Source organism: Labrus bergylta, chromosome 14 (assembly GCF_963930695.1).
Source record: "Labrus bergylta chromosome 14, fLabBer1.1, whole genome shotgun sequence".
NCBI classification, from domain to species: domain Eukaryota; kingdom Metazoa; phylum Chordata; class Actinopteri; order Labriformes; family Labridae; genus Labrus; species Labrus bergylta.
Genome location: NC_089208.1, coordinates 25583811 through 25597357, shown reverse-complemented (window position 1 = coordinate 25597357; position 13547 = coordinate 25583811). Strand labels below are relative to the sequence as shown.

The 13547-nt window shown below is 41.5% G+C and overlaps 2 protein-coding genes across 3 annotated transcripts in view; both read right to left on the bottom strand.

Annotated features, from left to right (window-relative positions):
- Positions 1-2094, bottom strand: part of micu2 (mitochondrial calcium uptake 2) — a 10488-nt gene extending 8394 nt beyond the window's left edge. The window contains exons 1-3 of the mRNA XM_065963138.1: positions 1843-2094; positions 1439-1568; positions 12-43 (exon numbers count right to left, since the gene is read on the bottom strand). Of these exons, the coding sequence (XP_065819210.1) occupies positions 12-43; positions 1439-1568; positions 1843-2040 (360 nt within the window). The 5' untranslated portion in view covers positions 2041-2094. The remainder of the gene's footprint in view (positions 1-11; positions 44-1438; positions 1569-1842) is intronic.
- A 2361-nt stretch (positions 2095-4455) lies between these two features.
- sptbn4a (spectrin, beta, non-erythrocytic 4a) overlaps positions 4456-13547 on the bottom strand; it is a 40687-nt gene continuing 31595 nt past the window's right edge. For both annotated transcript variants that reach the window (XM_020631223.3, XM_020631222.2), the window contains 6 exons: positions 12075-13525; positions 11866-11926; positions 11505-11773; positions 10505-10675; positions 10316-10358; positions 4456-8325 (listed from right to left, as the gene is read on the bottom strand). In XM_020631223.3, the coding sequence (XP_020486879.1) occupies positions 8026-8325; positions 10316-10358; positions 10505-10675; positions 11505-11773; positions 11866-11926; positions 12075-13525 (2295 nt within the window). In that variant the 3' untranslated portion in view covers positions 4456-8025. The remainder of the gene's footprint in view (positions 8326-10315; positions 10359-10504; positions 10676-11504; positions 11774-11865; positions 11927-12074; positions 13526-13547) is intronic.

Here is a 13547-nt window from a genome sequence, read left to right as displayed (position 1 = left end):
TGTAAACAAACCTCTGTTGTTAATGTCTTCTCCTGCAGCTTTCCTACAGGAAAAGAAAAAGGAAACATTTGTTTATAATAAACAAAATATTCCTACAAACACATGAGCACAATCTGACTGTATTATTTTTTTCATGCAGCATGCAGACCGAAGATTTGGTTTAAATGTTCTTTGACTCTTATTAGATTTGCTCGTTGCTCACACTACCCGCACTCACTCCACTCCTGATAGTGCTGCTTTACATGTTGATTTTAATAAGGCCTTCCACCCGTGTCCAGAAGGGTTGAGATCAACATAGTGACCCTGAAGGTTGAACCATATGACTCACGTCCTTTTCATACTCAATGAGCGCTTAAAGTAGAGTTCATGGTTCGTATGGGAACATCTATCTGCTTTGTGTTTTTCCAATAACTTATCCAGCTTTGTTCGTTAACTTATCACACACCTATAAGAGGGAAAATATACCGTGCAGTAGATAAAGACTGTAAAATCGGAGCATCATTAGAGATAGGACAGATCCATATCAGTATCGGGTGAGATATTGACGTAATTTACATATCGGATATCGGACTGACGGCGCAGATCCACATCACTGTTCAAGAAAGATCTTGGGCACTTTAAACATTCTCAAATTGCAGTCTTGCTTTGAAGACATACAGTATATAGTTATTATATATTGTTAGGGCTGGCAAAGGTATGGACCAGCTCCTAGTTTACTACTTTACCTACTTTAATGATCACCTCAATTACTTAAATAGCACCTTTAATTTAATGTTTGCACTGCCTGTTATTTAATGTCTGTTTTTTGATAACTCTGCACTATCTGCTTTTTAAACATTGCTGTACATATATAAACAACACAACTTCAGAAGGTCAACACTTTTTTATTTTTTTATATTCAGGTCTAATTACAGATTTTTTCCCTCAACTGTTTATAGGTTCTTGTTTAAATGTCACATATATTTTTTATCCCTGTACGGGTTATGGACATTTCTTGTATAAGTCTATTTTTAACTGCACAGTTTAAGTTTGATTCATCTAGAGGTATTCTTTAAATCTTTCTTCAGGTTAATATATATGAATGGGAGGGGGAGGTGTCAGTTTTGTGGTTTAATTTGTAACAAATGTTTCATGTCATGTCTTTGTAACCTGCTACTGGATGATTTGAATTTCCCTCGGGATCAATAAAGTATCTATCTATCTATCTATCTATCTATCTATCTATCTATCTATCTATCTTGCTGCTCTAGGCTTAGACAGCGGGGGAAGTGGCACCTTTTAGTAACTTTTTGTATATTATCTTTTGTAACATAACAATGAGTAAGGTCTTTTACCTGCTAAAGATTGATTGATATGAATTATGATTTAAAAACATATATCTGAATCAGTATTAGTGTATGTATTGGACTGGGATCGGGACTGGTGCCTCTCTACTTACTGTCCACGTCTTCCAGCATGATGGAGTAGAGGAAGTCTCTGGGGGTCATGTAGGGCTCCTGCTCGTACATCACTGAGGCGAACTGATTGAAGCGGACCTTTCTGGCAGACATGTGTGGAGCTGCAGCTTCCTGAAACAAGTTACACACATATCACTGCACACTACTGCACCATGTAAACACTCCTTACTGGCTCCAGCATTACTCAGTATGGAGTGTCAGTGAGTGACAGCTGGGGGGCGTATTCTCAGTATTCACGCCCTTTTTGTAAATAAAAGTCGACATAACTAATATTAAGCATATTTAGCAAAACACGCCATTAAATTTAAGTACTCAGACATTTGACAGCCACAGTTTTAACATTTGTAAGCGTTGTGTTTCATCGATAAGAACTTTTATTACTCACTTTGTGTTCCTCGGCATGCACAGCGAAGCGCAGAGTCCTGTTGTTAGCATGATACTGATAAAAACAGATCACTCCAGCTCCCACTAAAGAGCCCAACACACCAGGACCGACAGCCCGACGAAGTGCTACACTCTTCAGAGACTGAGGACTCCTCAAAACTGTCCTCAGGACTTGAGCGACCCTACCCCAGCTGGCCATTTTGATAAGCTAATGAGCTAGCTTGCGGATTCAGTTCCACGGCTTCCGCACCTGCGTACTGTGAGTGCGCAGAGGAACGCCCACTCGACGCACCAGGTAACAGGAAGGACGAAATACAAGCCTGTTACATTTTGATGGATTTACTTTGAACATGTATTTGAAATGTTATGAGGAACTTCAATTAACTTATGGAAAAATAGTTATTCCATCTAAAGAGAAAAATGATTTAGACAGAAATATTCCATTTACACGGCAAATATTAAATCCATAATGCAACTGGTCTGAGAGGAAGCCTAATATCCACCAGTTTAAAAATGAAATGAAAATGTATTTTGAAACGCTGGAAGGAATGTCTAATAATAAAAGCCATCAGGACTATGGGCATATTAAAGCCTTTAAAAACTCTCCTTAATTTTCAGATGGTATGTTTGCCTACCCCATACGGTGACTTTCTGTTGGTTTTGTTAATTATTTTAATTCATTGCTCGCTTTTTCTCTCATTTATATTGTTATATTGTTGATCAATAATTGATTGATAAATAAATAAAGCTTAAAATAATAATTACATTATTTACAGTCTATGGGTATCAGCCATTAAACTAACAAAGAGAGATTAGATCAGTTAACGAGTTAAAAAGACGACAACATCTAAAAAAGAGGATTCAACTGCTGAGAAGTGTGGTAGACTAATTCAGAAAAGAACCCCAAAAAACGGTCCACGTTCAGACCCAGTTCTACGAGGACCGTCATTTGACATTTCTGCACCTTCAATTTAATGGACACAAAACAAATACATTTGCATCTTTTTTTACAGTATAATATATCAAAGCTTTCAAATGACAACAGTGACTCACGCTGTGTTTATTACATCCATAATCTGATGGTCATGACAGGTGCACATGGCCTGTCAGTTTACCGGGGGCCACGTTCAGGACCCATTACACCTACCTATGCTATTTTTTTTATTGCTGTTGCCTGTCACTGTAGCTGCACCCTCTTTAATCTCACATGCCCCCTAAGTCAGTTTGCTCTGCAGCCGGGCCGATCCACATTTAAATAATGGTTTTATATTCATGAATTATTCAAAACCTCATCTTCTTAAAATAATAAACAATGACTGCTCTGTAAGAACAACCACTGATAGAAATGTGATATTTATTCGTAAAACATTATTAGAAGTGTACAATTATAATTATACCAAAAGCATTTGTTCAGAGGACGAAACATGGGCTTTAAGCAATTCACCTTTTGTATTGTATCTCTCGTTCTCAAACATAAACGTTAGCTAGTAAGTGCTGATTGCTAACATTAGCTCTGGAAGCAGTGAAATTAAATGATTCGTCAGATTCTCAATCTTTCAGGTGCGCCTGATTCGACATGTGGAATTGGCGTTGGCAGTCGGTGAGATGAATCTCTCTGATTGGCTGTTTGGAGGTTTCATTTCTCTCCAGCTCTCCTCACAGGTTCTGTAAAGCCCCTTGAGCATGTCTCTGTAGTAGCCATGCTTTCACCCATTAGTGTGGTTTCTCCTTATTTGTCTCCTCCGCCTCTCCTTTTCTTTTTCTACTTAAAGACCAAGGGCTGACAACGCCAGCGCCATTTTCAACTTTTTATCAGACATTATTCTCCATTAGTACGCTACCTATAATACGAGTGGTGAGCGACAGCGGTGTCACCATGGTCTTCTCGTATCATAACGAGGTACCGCCGCCTCACGCATGTGATGGTTGGCCATCTGTAGTCTTTGCGGTGTGTGTTCAAGTGCAACTTTTTGGCCAAGACGTGAGGCGACATGAGGCAACGCCACAGGCGGCCTTTGTCTAGTTCTTTTCGGTCTGCTTGGTGTGTCAGGACCTTTAGACTTACAAACAATATGAGTTCTTTTAGGAACCAGTGGTGTCACCCCCTGCTGGTTGTCAGAAAGAATGCAGGTTTAAAGCACGTCCACCTTGGCTTTGCTTTTGGAAACAAGGGGCTTTGTCCACTTGTCATACCCAGCTATTGTTTGAACCATGAAGTTAGAACCATGAAGGCTCATTGTGTCCACTTGATGCTAATCAATGCATCACCTGCTAACTCATGATGACAATGTTGTGTCATATGAAATATGAAATCTGAAATACCAGGAAACTGAGAGAGCTGAAGTGAAACCGTTGTCGGGTTGCTGGTTTAGCTCAATGGTTAGAGCCCACATTCAACCTAGAGAGCCCTGGACCTGAACCCAGCAGCTCCTGGATCAACTCCAATCCTCCGCTCCTCGCTGCATGGCTTCCTTACGCTCTTTTCCTCCAGCACTATCCATTGTCCTGTCTTATAAATGTGTGTGTGTGTGTGTGTGTGTGTGTGTGTGTGTGTGTGTGTGTGTGTGTAACCAGCAGGTGTGTCCACATCAATTCCACGTCAAGTTTGCATCAGCAGGTTTGGAGGTTTATTTAATGTCATAGCAGCAAGTTGTAATGTAAAGTAACAAAGACATACACACTTGTAAGACCATCAATGAAGGAAACAAAGTTTGCACAATATTTTTTTTCTTCAGTCACGGTTTATGCTGCCTATTGATTTTTCGACTGTTACTGTTTATAACATAGTGGAAAAAAAATTCCCCCTTTTTGTGTTTCATAAAAGTGATGCTAAGCAAACAGTTAAAACGCACATGGTGATGCGGGCTAAATATCTGCCATGAGCGATGAATCAGAACAATTACAGCCACATGAAAATACTACAGCTCCTATTTCTGTGATAAAAATGTGTATTGCAATGACAGGCTCACTGTCAGACGTTACCCATGTTTCAATCATCAATTGTTCTCGCTTCTGAACACCCCTCGTTCAGCACTCTGCATGACATGGCACTTATGTAAAAACAAACAGTGACTGACAAAATGAGAATAACATTCACATCATAACATAGCTTATCTATTCTCTTTCCACTCATTTGAAGGCTGCAGTAAAACAGACAGATACAGAAACACTGCCACTACAATCCTCAAGTCAGTGAATTCAAATACTGCTGCATCTGAGATATGCTTTTGGTGTTTTAGTAGAAAGGAAGACTTTTTATTAGCCTTTTCTTTTCTTTTTTTTCTTTTTTTTTTTACATATTTCAGGTGCAATTTGATAGGATGGAAGGGAGAAAAACACTGGAAGTACGTTTGAAGAAAGTCTCAGCTGCTGTCTGTGCTTTTCTGCACAGTGCTTTTTGTTATCCATCTTTGTGTTTCAAACGAGTACACTGCGTCAGAATCTACGGAAGCCCTGAGTGGCAAGTGAGAAAATAATCTGATGATCCATTTTTTGAATGCTTTTCTTCTCCTAAGAAGTGGTGAAAAATGTAGATCCAACCCCCACCAAATTACTTGAATTACTTGAAATGTTGTAACAAGTTTATCTGAGTTTTCTCTGGCTTACTTTTTTCATTTGAGAAAACGTTGGTAGAAAAAAACATCACTTGGTATTGTGTTGATCTCTGACATCTTTAATGCATATTCTATTAAGGAAGTTTTTCATCTCAAACAAATTTGTGCCATCTGAACCTTATGTTTAGCCTACACACAAAATATTGCATCGACTTTATATAATTTATATATATGATTGCATGGCTTTAAAGTTTAGCTTGCATTTGATCTGAACACACTTTAAAAACATGAACGCTTTTAGTCCGAACCAGATCATAAGGTTGTGCTGCACTTCAGCCTCTTGTGGCAGAAATTATTATTACAACACTAAACACTAAACTTTTTTCACCATCAAAAGAGGAGGAAAAAAAAACGCCATGAAAAACCTTTTTTCACACCTGTTTTACATCAGGGGGAAAAAGACAAAGAGAGATTTGTCTGTACAGACGTTTACACCTCCTTCAGCCATGAACACTGGAGGAAAAAAACAACAACGTAAAAACAAACACAGAAAATGGAAGAACAGATTTTTTTCTTGCCTCACAGGGGAACATTTAAATCAAATTATTTGTACTCGTAATTGTAAAAATAACTGAAGTAAAAGTCAAACAGTGAGTGGTATAAAATGCCTGGTTATCTCTGCGATCACAGCACATTTCAATTTAGTCACCAATAAGTAGATTTTCCAGGGCAGCATGTACTGTACTGCCCCGCCTATATTAAGATTTGATCTTGTCTGTAATATATAAATTTAGCACACCTCTCACAGACACACAGACTACTCAATCAGCTAATATAACAAGTTTGTTATTGGGGGCTGCGGGGCAACTCCGCACTCTGATAGGAATAAATATAGGCTTATAAAAATACAACAAGCATACCTACAGTATGTCCTGCTGCTCTTCCCTGGTCAAAGGTGTTTCATACAACTAGATACTGGTGTATGTATATACACTATGATAGTAAATAGTGACTCCTAATTTGGATATTTCTCATTTTAAATGTAATAAACATTAATATATTGGAGTGATGATTGTTTGTTATTTGTGGATTAATACAAATGTTTTAATTTTACCCATTTCAGTTCAGAGTACTGTTTTTATTAGAGCACAGGATTTATTGGTATACATACAAAGATAGGTATATACAACTCATGACTTGAATCATGACACTTTGACATTTAACTTGCCTTTTGATGGAGAGTTGTTCCAATCAGTCTGAACTTAAAAACACACAGGGTACAGAGAGCTTTAACTCCAAGTCAACTGCTTCAGAGTTTTTTTTTTTCTTCTGTCTTTTTTTTTTTTCTTTTTTCTTTACAATTTTGGGCACCACAAACTCGGTGGCGTTTGAACATTTCAAAGCTGGAATCAGTACATTCTGTGGAAAATAAATTGCAGTAATACAGTACAAACAGCAGAGGGGCCATTTTGGCTTTCATAATTCATGTTACAGATCAAGCCCCCCCCCCCCTTCAAACGAACAAAAATACGCCTTTCTTCTCATGCTTACTGTGGAAAGAAAACACTCTTACTTAGTCACACTAATCTCTGGCTTTTTCTCCCCACTCACATTAAATTATTGCAATTCCAAAACTGCCCAAATTTTTTTTTGAGGAAAATAAAAATAAAGGCAAGTTTAACAGGTGCACTAATCGACTATTTCATGCAATGTTCTGATTTTTGTCATGTATACAAAGGCATTGTGTCACATAGGCTTAGTGTCACTTTGAACACACCTCGGGTTAGAGTTTGAATGAAAGCTCTTTTTCTTGACATGAATCATTGTGGACAAATCATAAATATATTCAAACCAGAAAATCAACAGTAGAAACGTGTGTTCATTGACACCAATGCAGTCAGGTGGTAACACCAGCATTCCTTTATATTAAGATGATTCAAAGCTAGCCGTGTGATGGGATTAAATGTCTTTATGGTTAGTATACAGATGTGTCAAGAGTCTAAGGTGCACACTGCCTGGAGTATGCTTACGTGGAGGTGACAAATCATAGAGTTCACATTTGCAATGATTTCCGTTTCCCCTTTTTTTCTCTCTTTAACAAATAGAAGAAATAAAAAAGTATATTGCTTCAAAAAACAATTTTTTCCTTTTTTTTTGTAATATTGTGAAACATTTCATTCACCACTTCTCTGGTTGTTGTCTAGCTAGACAGAGCATTACATGTTCAGTCATAATACATACAGAAAGATGCTGTGAATCCAAGAGATTAAACGATCGACGATGGGACGTGACGGTGGCTAATTCCTGGGACCACTTTGTGGGAGACTGTCTGTCTGTGTGTTCGTCTGTCTGAGCCCGCCTCCTCTCTACCAGCAGGGGGCACAACGCGAGCACTGATGTATTGCCTGGGTGAGGGGGAGGGGCTGAGAGGTAAGTCCGTCACAGTCACAAGAAGTCAGTCCAGGGGCCATCGGGGGGCCTCAGTGTGTTCAGCTCTGTGACTTAGGGTCTGCAAACTTAGCTGCACATGCTCTCCACCATCCCTCCCTCCCTCCCCTCCCTCCCTCCCACCCTCCGCCTCCTACGCCTTTAGTCAGTGAGAAATGTTAAAACACAAAGTGGGGGGCTCTTCATTTGCTCTTGCCAGACGTGCTGGAGCCCCCTGCACCTCCCTCCATTTTGTCAGCGATTTCTGACGTGTCTAACTTCTCCGAGCCGTCCCCTTTCTCTGACCTCTCCTTTTCAGACCTCTCCTCGCCCTCGGCCAGCTCGGACCTCTCTGACCTGGCATCCGCGTCCCCCTCAGACCTCTCCTTCCTCTCCGAATGGTCGGGGTCCATGGACGAGGTGCCTGGCTTGTCCCACTTGGCCATGGCCTCATACTCATCTATACAGGTGGTGATGTTTGAAGTCCAGGCCTTCAGGTCCTCCTGCAGATGCCAAAACAAAATGTATTATACTAAAAGCCTCTCTGGAACCGGCCCCTCCACACTCTGACAAAGAGTGAATTCCCTCTGTTATCGTTTTGATACCGATGTATAATATCTTACTTAGAGGCATTTGAGTTTATGTGGGTGATAACACACTACTTTTATACCCAGTGTCTCCCATGATCAACAAAAAAAGGCTGGCTGCAGGAACACCGCAAGTCACATACACACGACTGGCAAAAAAGCAGTTTTTACAACATAAATTAACATGTTTATAGCCTGGTACAAAAAAAACCCAAATAGGTCTGATTAGTTTTTGTCATCACTGACACACACTTCACGGGGGCTGATTTTTTAAAAACGGCTCCATTTTGATTTTGAAAATGATACGTGTTATCCATAGTTAGGCACGTAGCATGTAACGGTTTGTCAGGAGGCCCTGACACACCAAGCAGACGGCAAATAACTATTGCCGACGAAGGCCATCTGTGGCGTCGCCTCACATTGCCTCACGTCTTGGCCAAAAGTTGCACTAGAACAAGTTGCAAATACTACAGCCGACTTCCAACCACCATGCACGTTCTGCGTGAGGGGTGGCGGTACCTCGTTGTTATGATACGAGAAGACCATTTTCACACCGCTGTCGCTCACCACTCGTATTATAGGTAGCCTACTAATGGAGAATAATGTCTGATAAAAAGTTGAAAATGGCGCTGGCGTTGTCAGTCCTTGAGGAGACAAATGAGGAGAAACTGCACTAATGGGTGAAAGCATGGATACTACAGCGGCATGCTCAAGGGGCTTTCCTGAACCTGTGAGGAGAGCTGGAGAGAAATGAAACCTCTTAACAGCCAATCAGAGAGATTCATCTCACCAACCGCAGACTCAGCATGTCGAATTGGCTAAAAAAAAAGGGAGACGGAGCCGGACACACCGCAAAAACTAGGGTGACGACCGTTCACCAACGGTCCAACTACCGACAGCCAACTATCTCCTAGGTGTGTCAGGGCCTTAAAACCCGCCTCAGCTCCAGCTCTCAGTCTGTCGTTAGGTTGACTGAAAGTTGGACTGAGACAGCATTTCCAGCATGGCGGCTGCTGCCGATGAGCCTCCAGAGCCCCCGCTGTAACAGATGGGTGATGTCACTCAGGCTTCAACCATTAATTTTTACAGTCTGTGCTTTCACTGCACGCTCAGAGGTTTAGGGCGTCACTCCATGCGAGTGCGCAAATGGAGGGGAAGTGTGAAAGTAGAGGGTTAGAGAACGGGCCCAAAGAGTCAATTGTTAATTTAATGTTGTTTTCTTGAGGAGGTTTTTCAAATTGGTTCTTTGCATTTGCACAATTATATGATAACTGGGCTGCTGCTTCATTTCAAAAGATAATTGTGATAAATCACAAGATAGGAGGTAGTTCTCCTATCATGTGTTATTTCAGTTAACTAAAACTAACTAGTAAAACTAAAAGAGAGGACACTGAAAGTAGAAAAACTGATGTCTTGTCATACAGTGATGTAGTAAAGGTGGAAAATGAACATAATGTTCTTAATCTTTTCATTTCCTTTTTTTTAAAGGTTTGTTTTTGGGCTTATTTCGCATTTATCAAGCGTAAAGGTTCTTGTTTGGTTTTCATTCTGAAAAGGACAAGAACCAGAAGCAGTCCGGCTCTCATTGTTTTCTTGACCCCAAACCCATTGGTTACTAGTGACGATGAGTATCATTAGGAATGGCTCACAAATACAAAATGTCCTTATTCTAAAAAGGGCACTGAAATGTATTTAATCATGATGCTTTTATAGTTTAGGCAATGTTTAGTACAACAAAAATGTATGAAGTGTGTCTTTTGCCTTCAGAGAAAATATGAGCTTATGAGGCTCATCCATTAAAATCACTCAATACACCTGAAGCAAACCTAGATGTATTTAATTCAATGATGTGTCAAAATATCTGTTCTCTTCCCAGTAATCAAGAATGAAATATAAATGTTCTTACCTCATCCTTTGCATGGAAGGCAAAGTTGTTTCCATCACTTAATCTGAAAAATAACAGGAACTGTTAGTTTCACTTCGAGTTCAGAGCCTTTTATGACCTCATGTAATATATAACATGTAATCACAAGAAATATATTTTGACAAATCATCCCAACAATACAGACAAATAACAATATTAAACAGCTCTCACTTCAGAATGAAGACATTTTTCTTCTTCTTGTAGCCCATTGAAGGATCGTATGAGCAGATACTGAGGTCGACTGGAGGCTCCTCGTTGTACGTCACGGTCTGGTTTCTGGCATCCTTGTAGAAGGTCAGCTTTCCTTCTTTCAGCACACAGTATACATTCACCCAGGACTTGCTGTTGAATCAAAGAGGCCAAATATATTAAAGAGGACATATTATCCCCCTTTTCCACCTTTTCAAACAGTCCCCCTGTGATCTAAATGAAACATCTGTGCTGTGCTTTGGTCAAAATATAACATGAATCAAGCACCAGAGGAGGTTTGTGACCCTGTATAAACCAGCTCGTTTATACAGAACGCTTTATACATAACGCTCCGTTTTGGTGTGTGTGTCTCTTTAAATGCAATGAGCCCCCCCTGAGTTTTCTCCGTAGACATCACTCCTTCTCTAGAAAGAATAAAAATGGCGGACCTGCACAAAAGTTTTGCTCAAGGCTGGGGGTGGAGTCCATGGGTGGAAATTCCCCAGGGGAGGGGAATTTTTTTTACCAGAATCCCTTTGTGATGTCACAAGGAGAGCCTATTTGAAACTGAGCATTTTTCTTTGTGTTGTAAGACTTATTCAGACCACAAACAAAGGACTGGATGGATTTATTTAACATTTTGTAGGTTGGTAAACATTCAGGTTACCCAAATATATATTCAAAAACACCGTAGACTTCCTTTTGTTAGTTTATGGTTTGAACCTGTAGAAAAGTCAAGCTCATTGACATTTTGTTGATTTTAGAAACAACGTTTATGTAACCATAAGCTAGTGAGACATATATGCTGATTATGCAATTTTCTCCATGTACACACATTGATCTACCAAGTCTTTACACTTTAGCCTGCATGTTTTTGGTTTGGAAAGGCTTATAATAAAAGTCCACTAACTAAAATAATAACTAACAACACATTAGTTGACTTCTTAACCTGCCTAGTTATGTAGTAGTGAATGTGTTGTACCTGTTTGGACTCCTCTGCTGAGCTTCAAGGTCAGAGGTGGTGGCCTTTTTGCGGTAGAGGAAACCTTCATTCTGGGCAGTGTGTGAAGGTGGCTGCGGTGTAGTTGGGGCACCAGTAGCAGGAGCTGAGCGAGAACGTCTTGTCTCCTCTGGCTCTTTAGGACGAGGCCTCCTCCTGGGTTTGGGTCGATCTCGAGCACGAGGACGTCCGTCAAAACGAGTCACAGGTGCTGAGAGGCTGCTAGAAGGCCTGTAAGGCTCTCCCCGTGCCTGAGAAAGCAGCGAAAAAAGGGAATTTAATTTACAGACAAAAAACATGGCCTTACACAACATTATGTTGTATTACATGTAAGCCAACTCACAGATGCTGCTTCTCTCTCCTGGACCTGTTCTACAATCTCTGCCATAGTATTTCTCTTCTCCCTGCATTTGCAAACGACATGAGTCACTCAAACAGTCAACACGTCATTATGTGACCTTAAAAATCATTAGGATCGTGCTGGACACTGCTGACAGGACAAACTGTGAGCCAAATTTTGTAAAATTGTCACAGCAAGACTCATTCACATACCCTGAGCGTTTGTCAGAGCCATCCTTAATGGAGCCTTCCAGGTCACTGGAGTCCTGCCTTTGAATTCTCTGCTTGTTGCTCCCTTCTTGTTCACTGGACGACTGCCTCTCCAGACGCCTCCTGTAGCGCTCCTGACGCACAATCAATGGCAGCTCGTTCAGCCTGGCCTGGATCTCCTGTTCACTGGAGGTCTGTCTTCCCAGTTTGTACTCCCTTTCTCGCCTTAGATGATCCATCTGAGGATCAGAGCGACTTCCACGAGGATCTCTCTGGAGTCGGCCGTGGAGGAGTTCCAACCCTGATTCTGGCCCCATGTCTGCCATTGGGATGTCCCCGTACTGTTCCCGCTGCACTCTGCTTGCTTCTAGTAGGGGGTTAACTGCCTTGTGGATGTGGTTGATTCTGGGCTGCATGAAGTCGGCCTTCAGGTGCTGCCATGCATACGCCATCTTAGGGTCCATGATGCCACCACTCTGCGCCAGGAATCCAGAACTACCCAGACTTCCACTGCTGTAATGATTTTGTGCCAGGAAGCCTGAGCTACCCATTCCCCCACCGCTCTGAAAATTCTGTGCTAGGTATGTAGAACTCACAATGTTAGGCTGTTGTGCCAAATACCCAGTACTCCCCATGTTAGGCTGTTGTGCCAAATACCCAGTACTCCCCATGTTGGGCTGCTGTGCCAAATACCCAGTACTCCCCATGTTGGGCTGCTGTGCCAAATACCCAGTACTCCCCAAATTGGGTTGCTGTGCCAAATAGCCAGAGCTACCCATATTAGGCTGTTGTGCCAAATATCCTGAACTCCCTAAATTAGGTTGCTGTCCTAAATACCCAGAACTTCCCACATTTTGTGTTTGGGCCAAATATCCAGAACTGCCCATATTCTGTTGAGGCAGATAGCTTGGGCTTCCCATCCCTACACTGCTTGGTGGCTGAGCTAGGTTACCTGAACTTCCTAACCTGCCACTGCTTAGATGGTTTTGCATTCCACCTCCCGACCCAGTATTCAGACCAAAGTACCCAGAGCTCTCTGCACTGCCAGCAGTTTGATGGTTTATCCCAAGGTAAGACGAAGTGTCTCCTCCAGCACTGTGCGAGGTCATCGCTGAGAAACCGGAGTCACTTCCAGCTCCGGCCCCAGGATGGTTCATTCCAAGGTACGAAGAGCCGACCAGCTTCCCACTGCCCTGCTGCTCCATCCCCTGGTAACCTGATCCATTTAGGACAGGGTGGTAGCTGGACAAGGACAATCTCTGGGCTGAAGGGGTGGCACCCAGATCCAGACTGGTCTGTAAGGGTTTGGATTCTAAATGCCCCTGTACGGTATGCCTCAAGAAAGATGAGGTAGCGCTGGTTGAGGGAACGCTGGGAGTCAGACAAGATAATGGGAACATCCTTCGACTGGAGAGTGGTGTTGTCTTTTTCTCTTCCTCTTTTTTCTTCTCAGCCTAAATAGAAAAGTAACTTCAT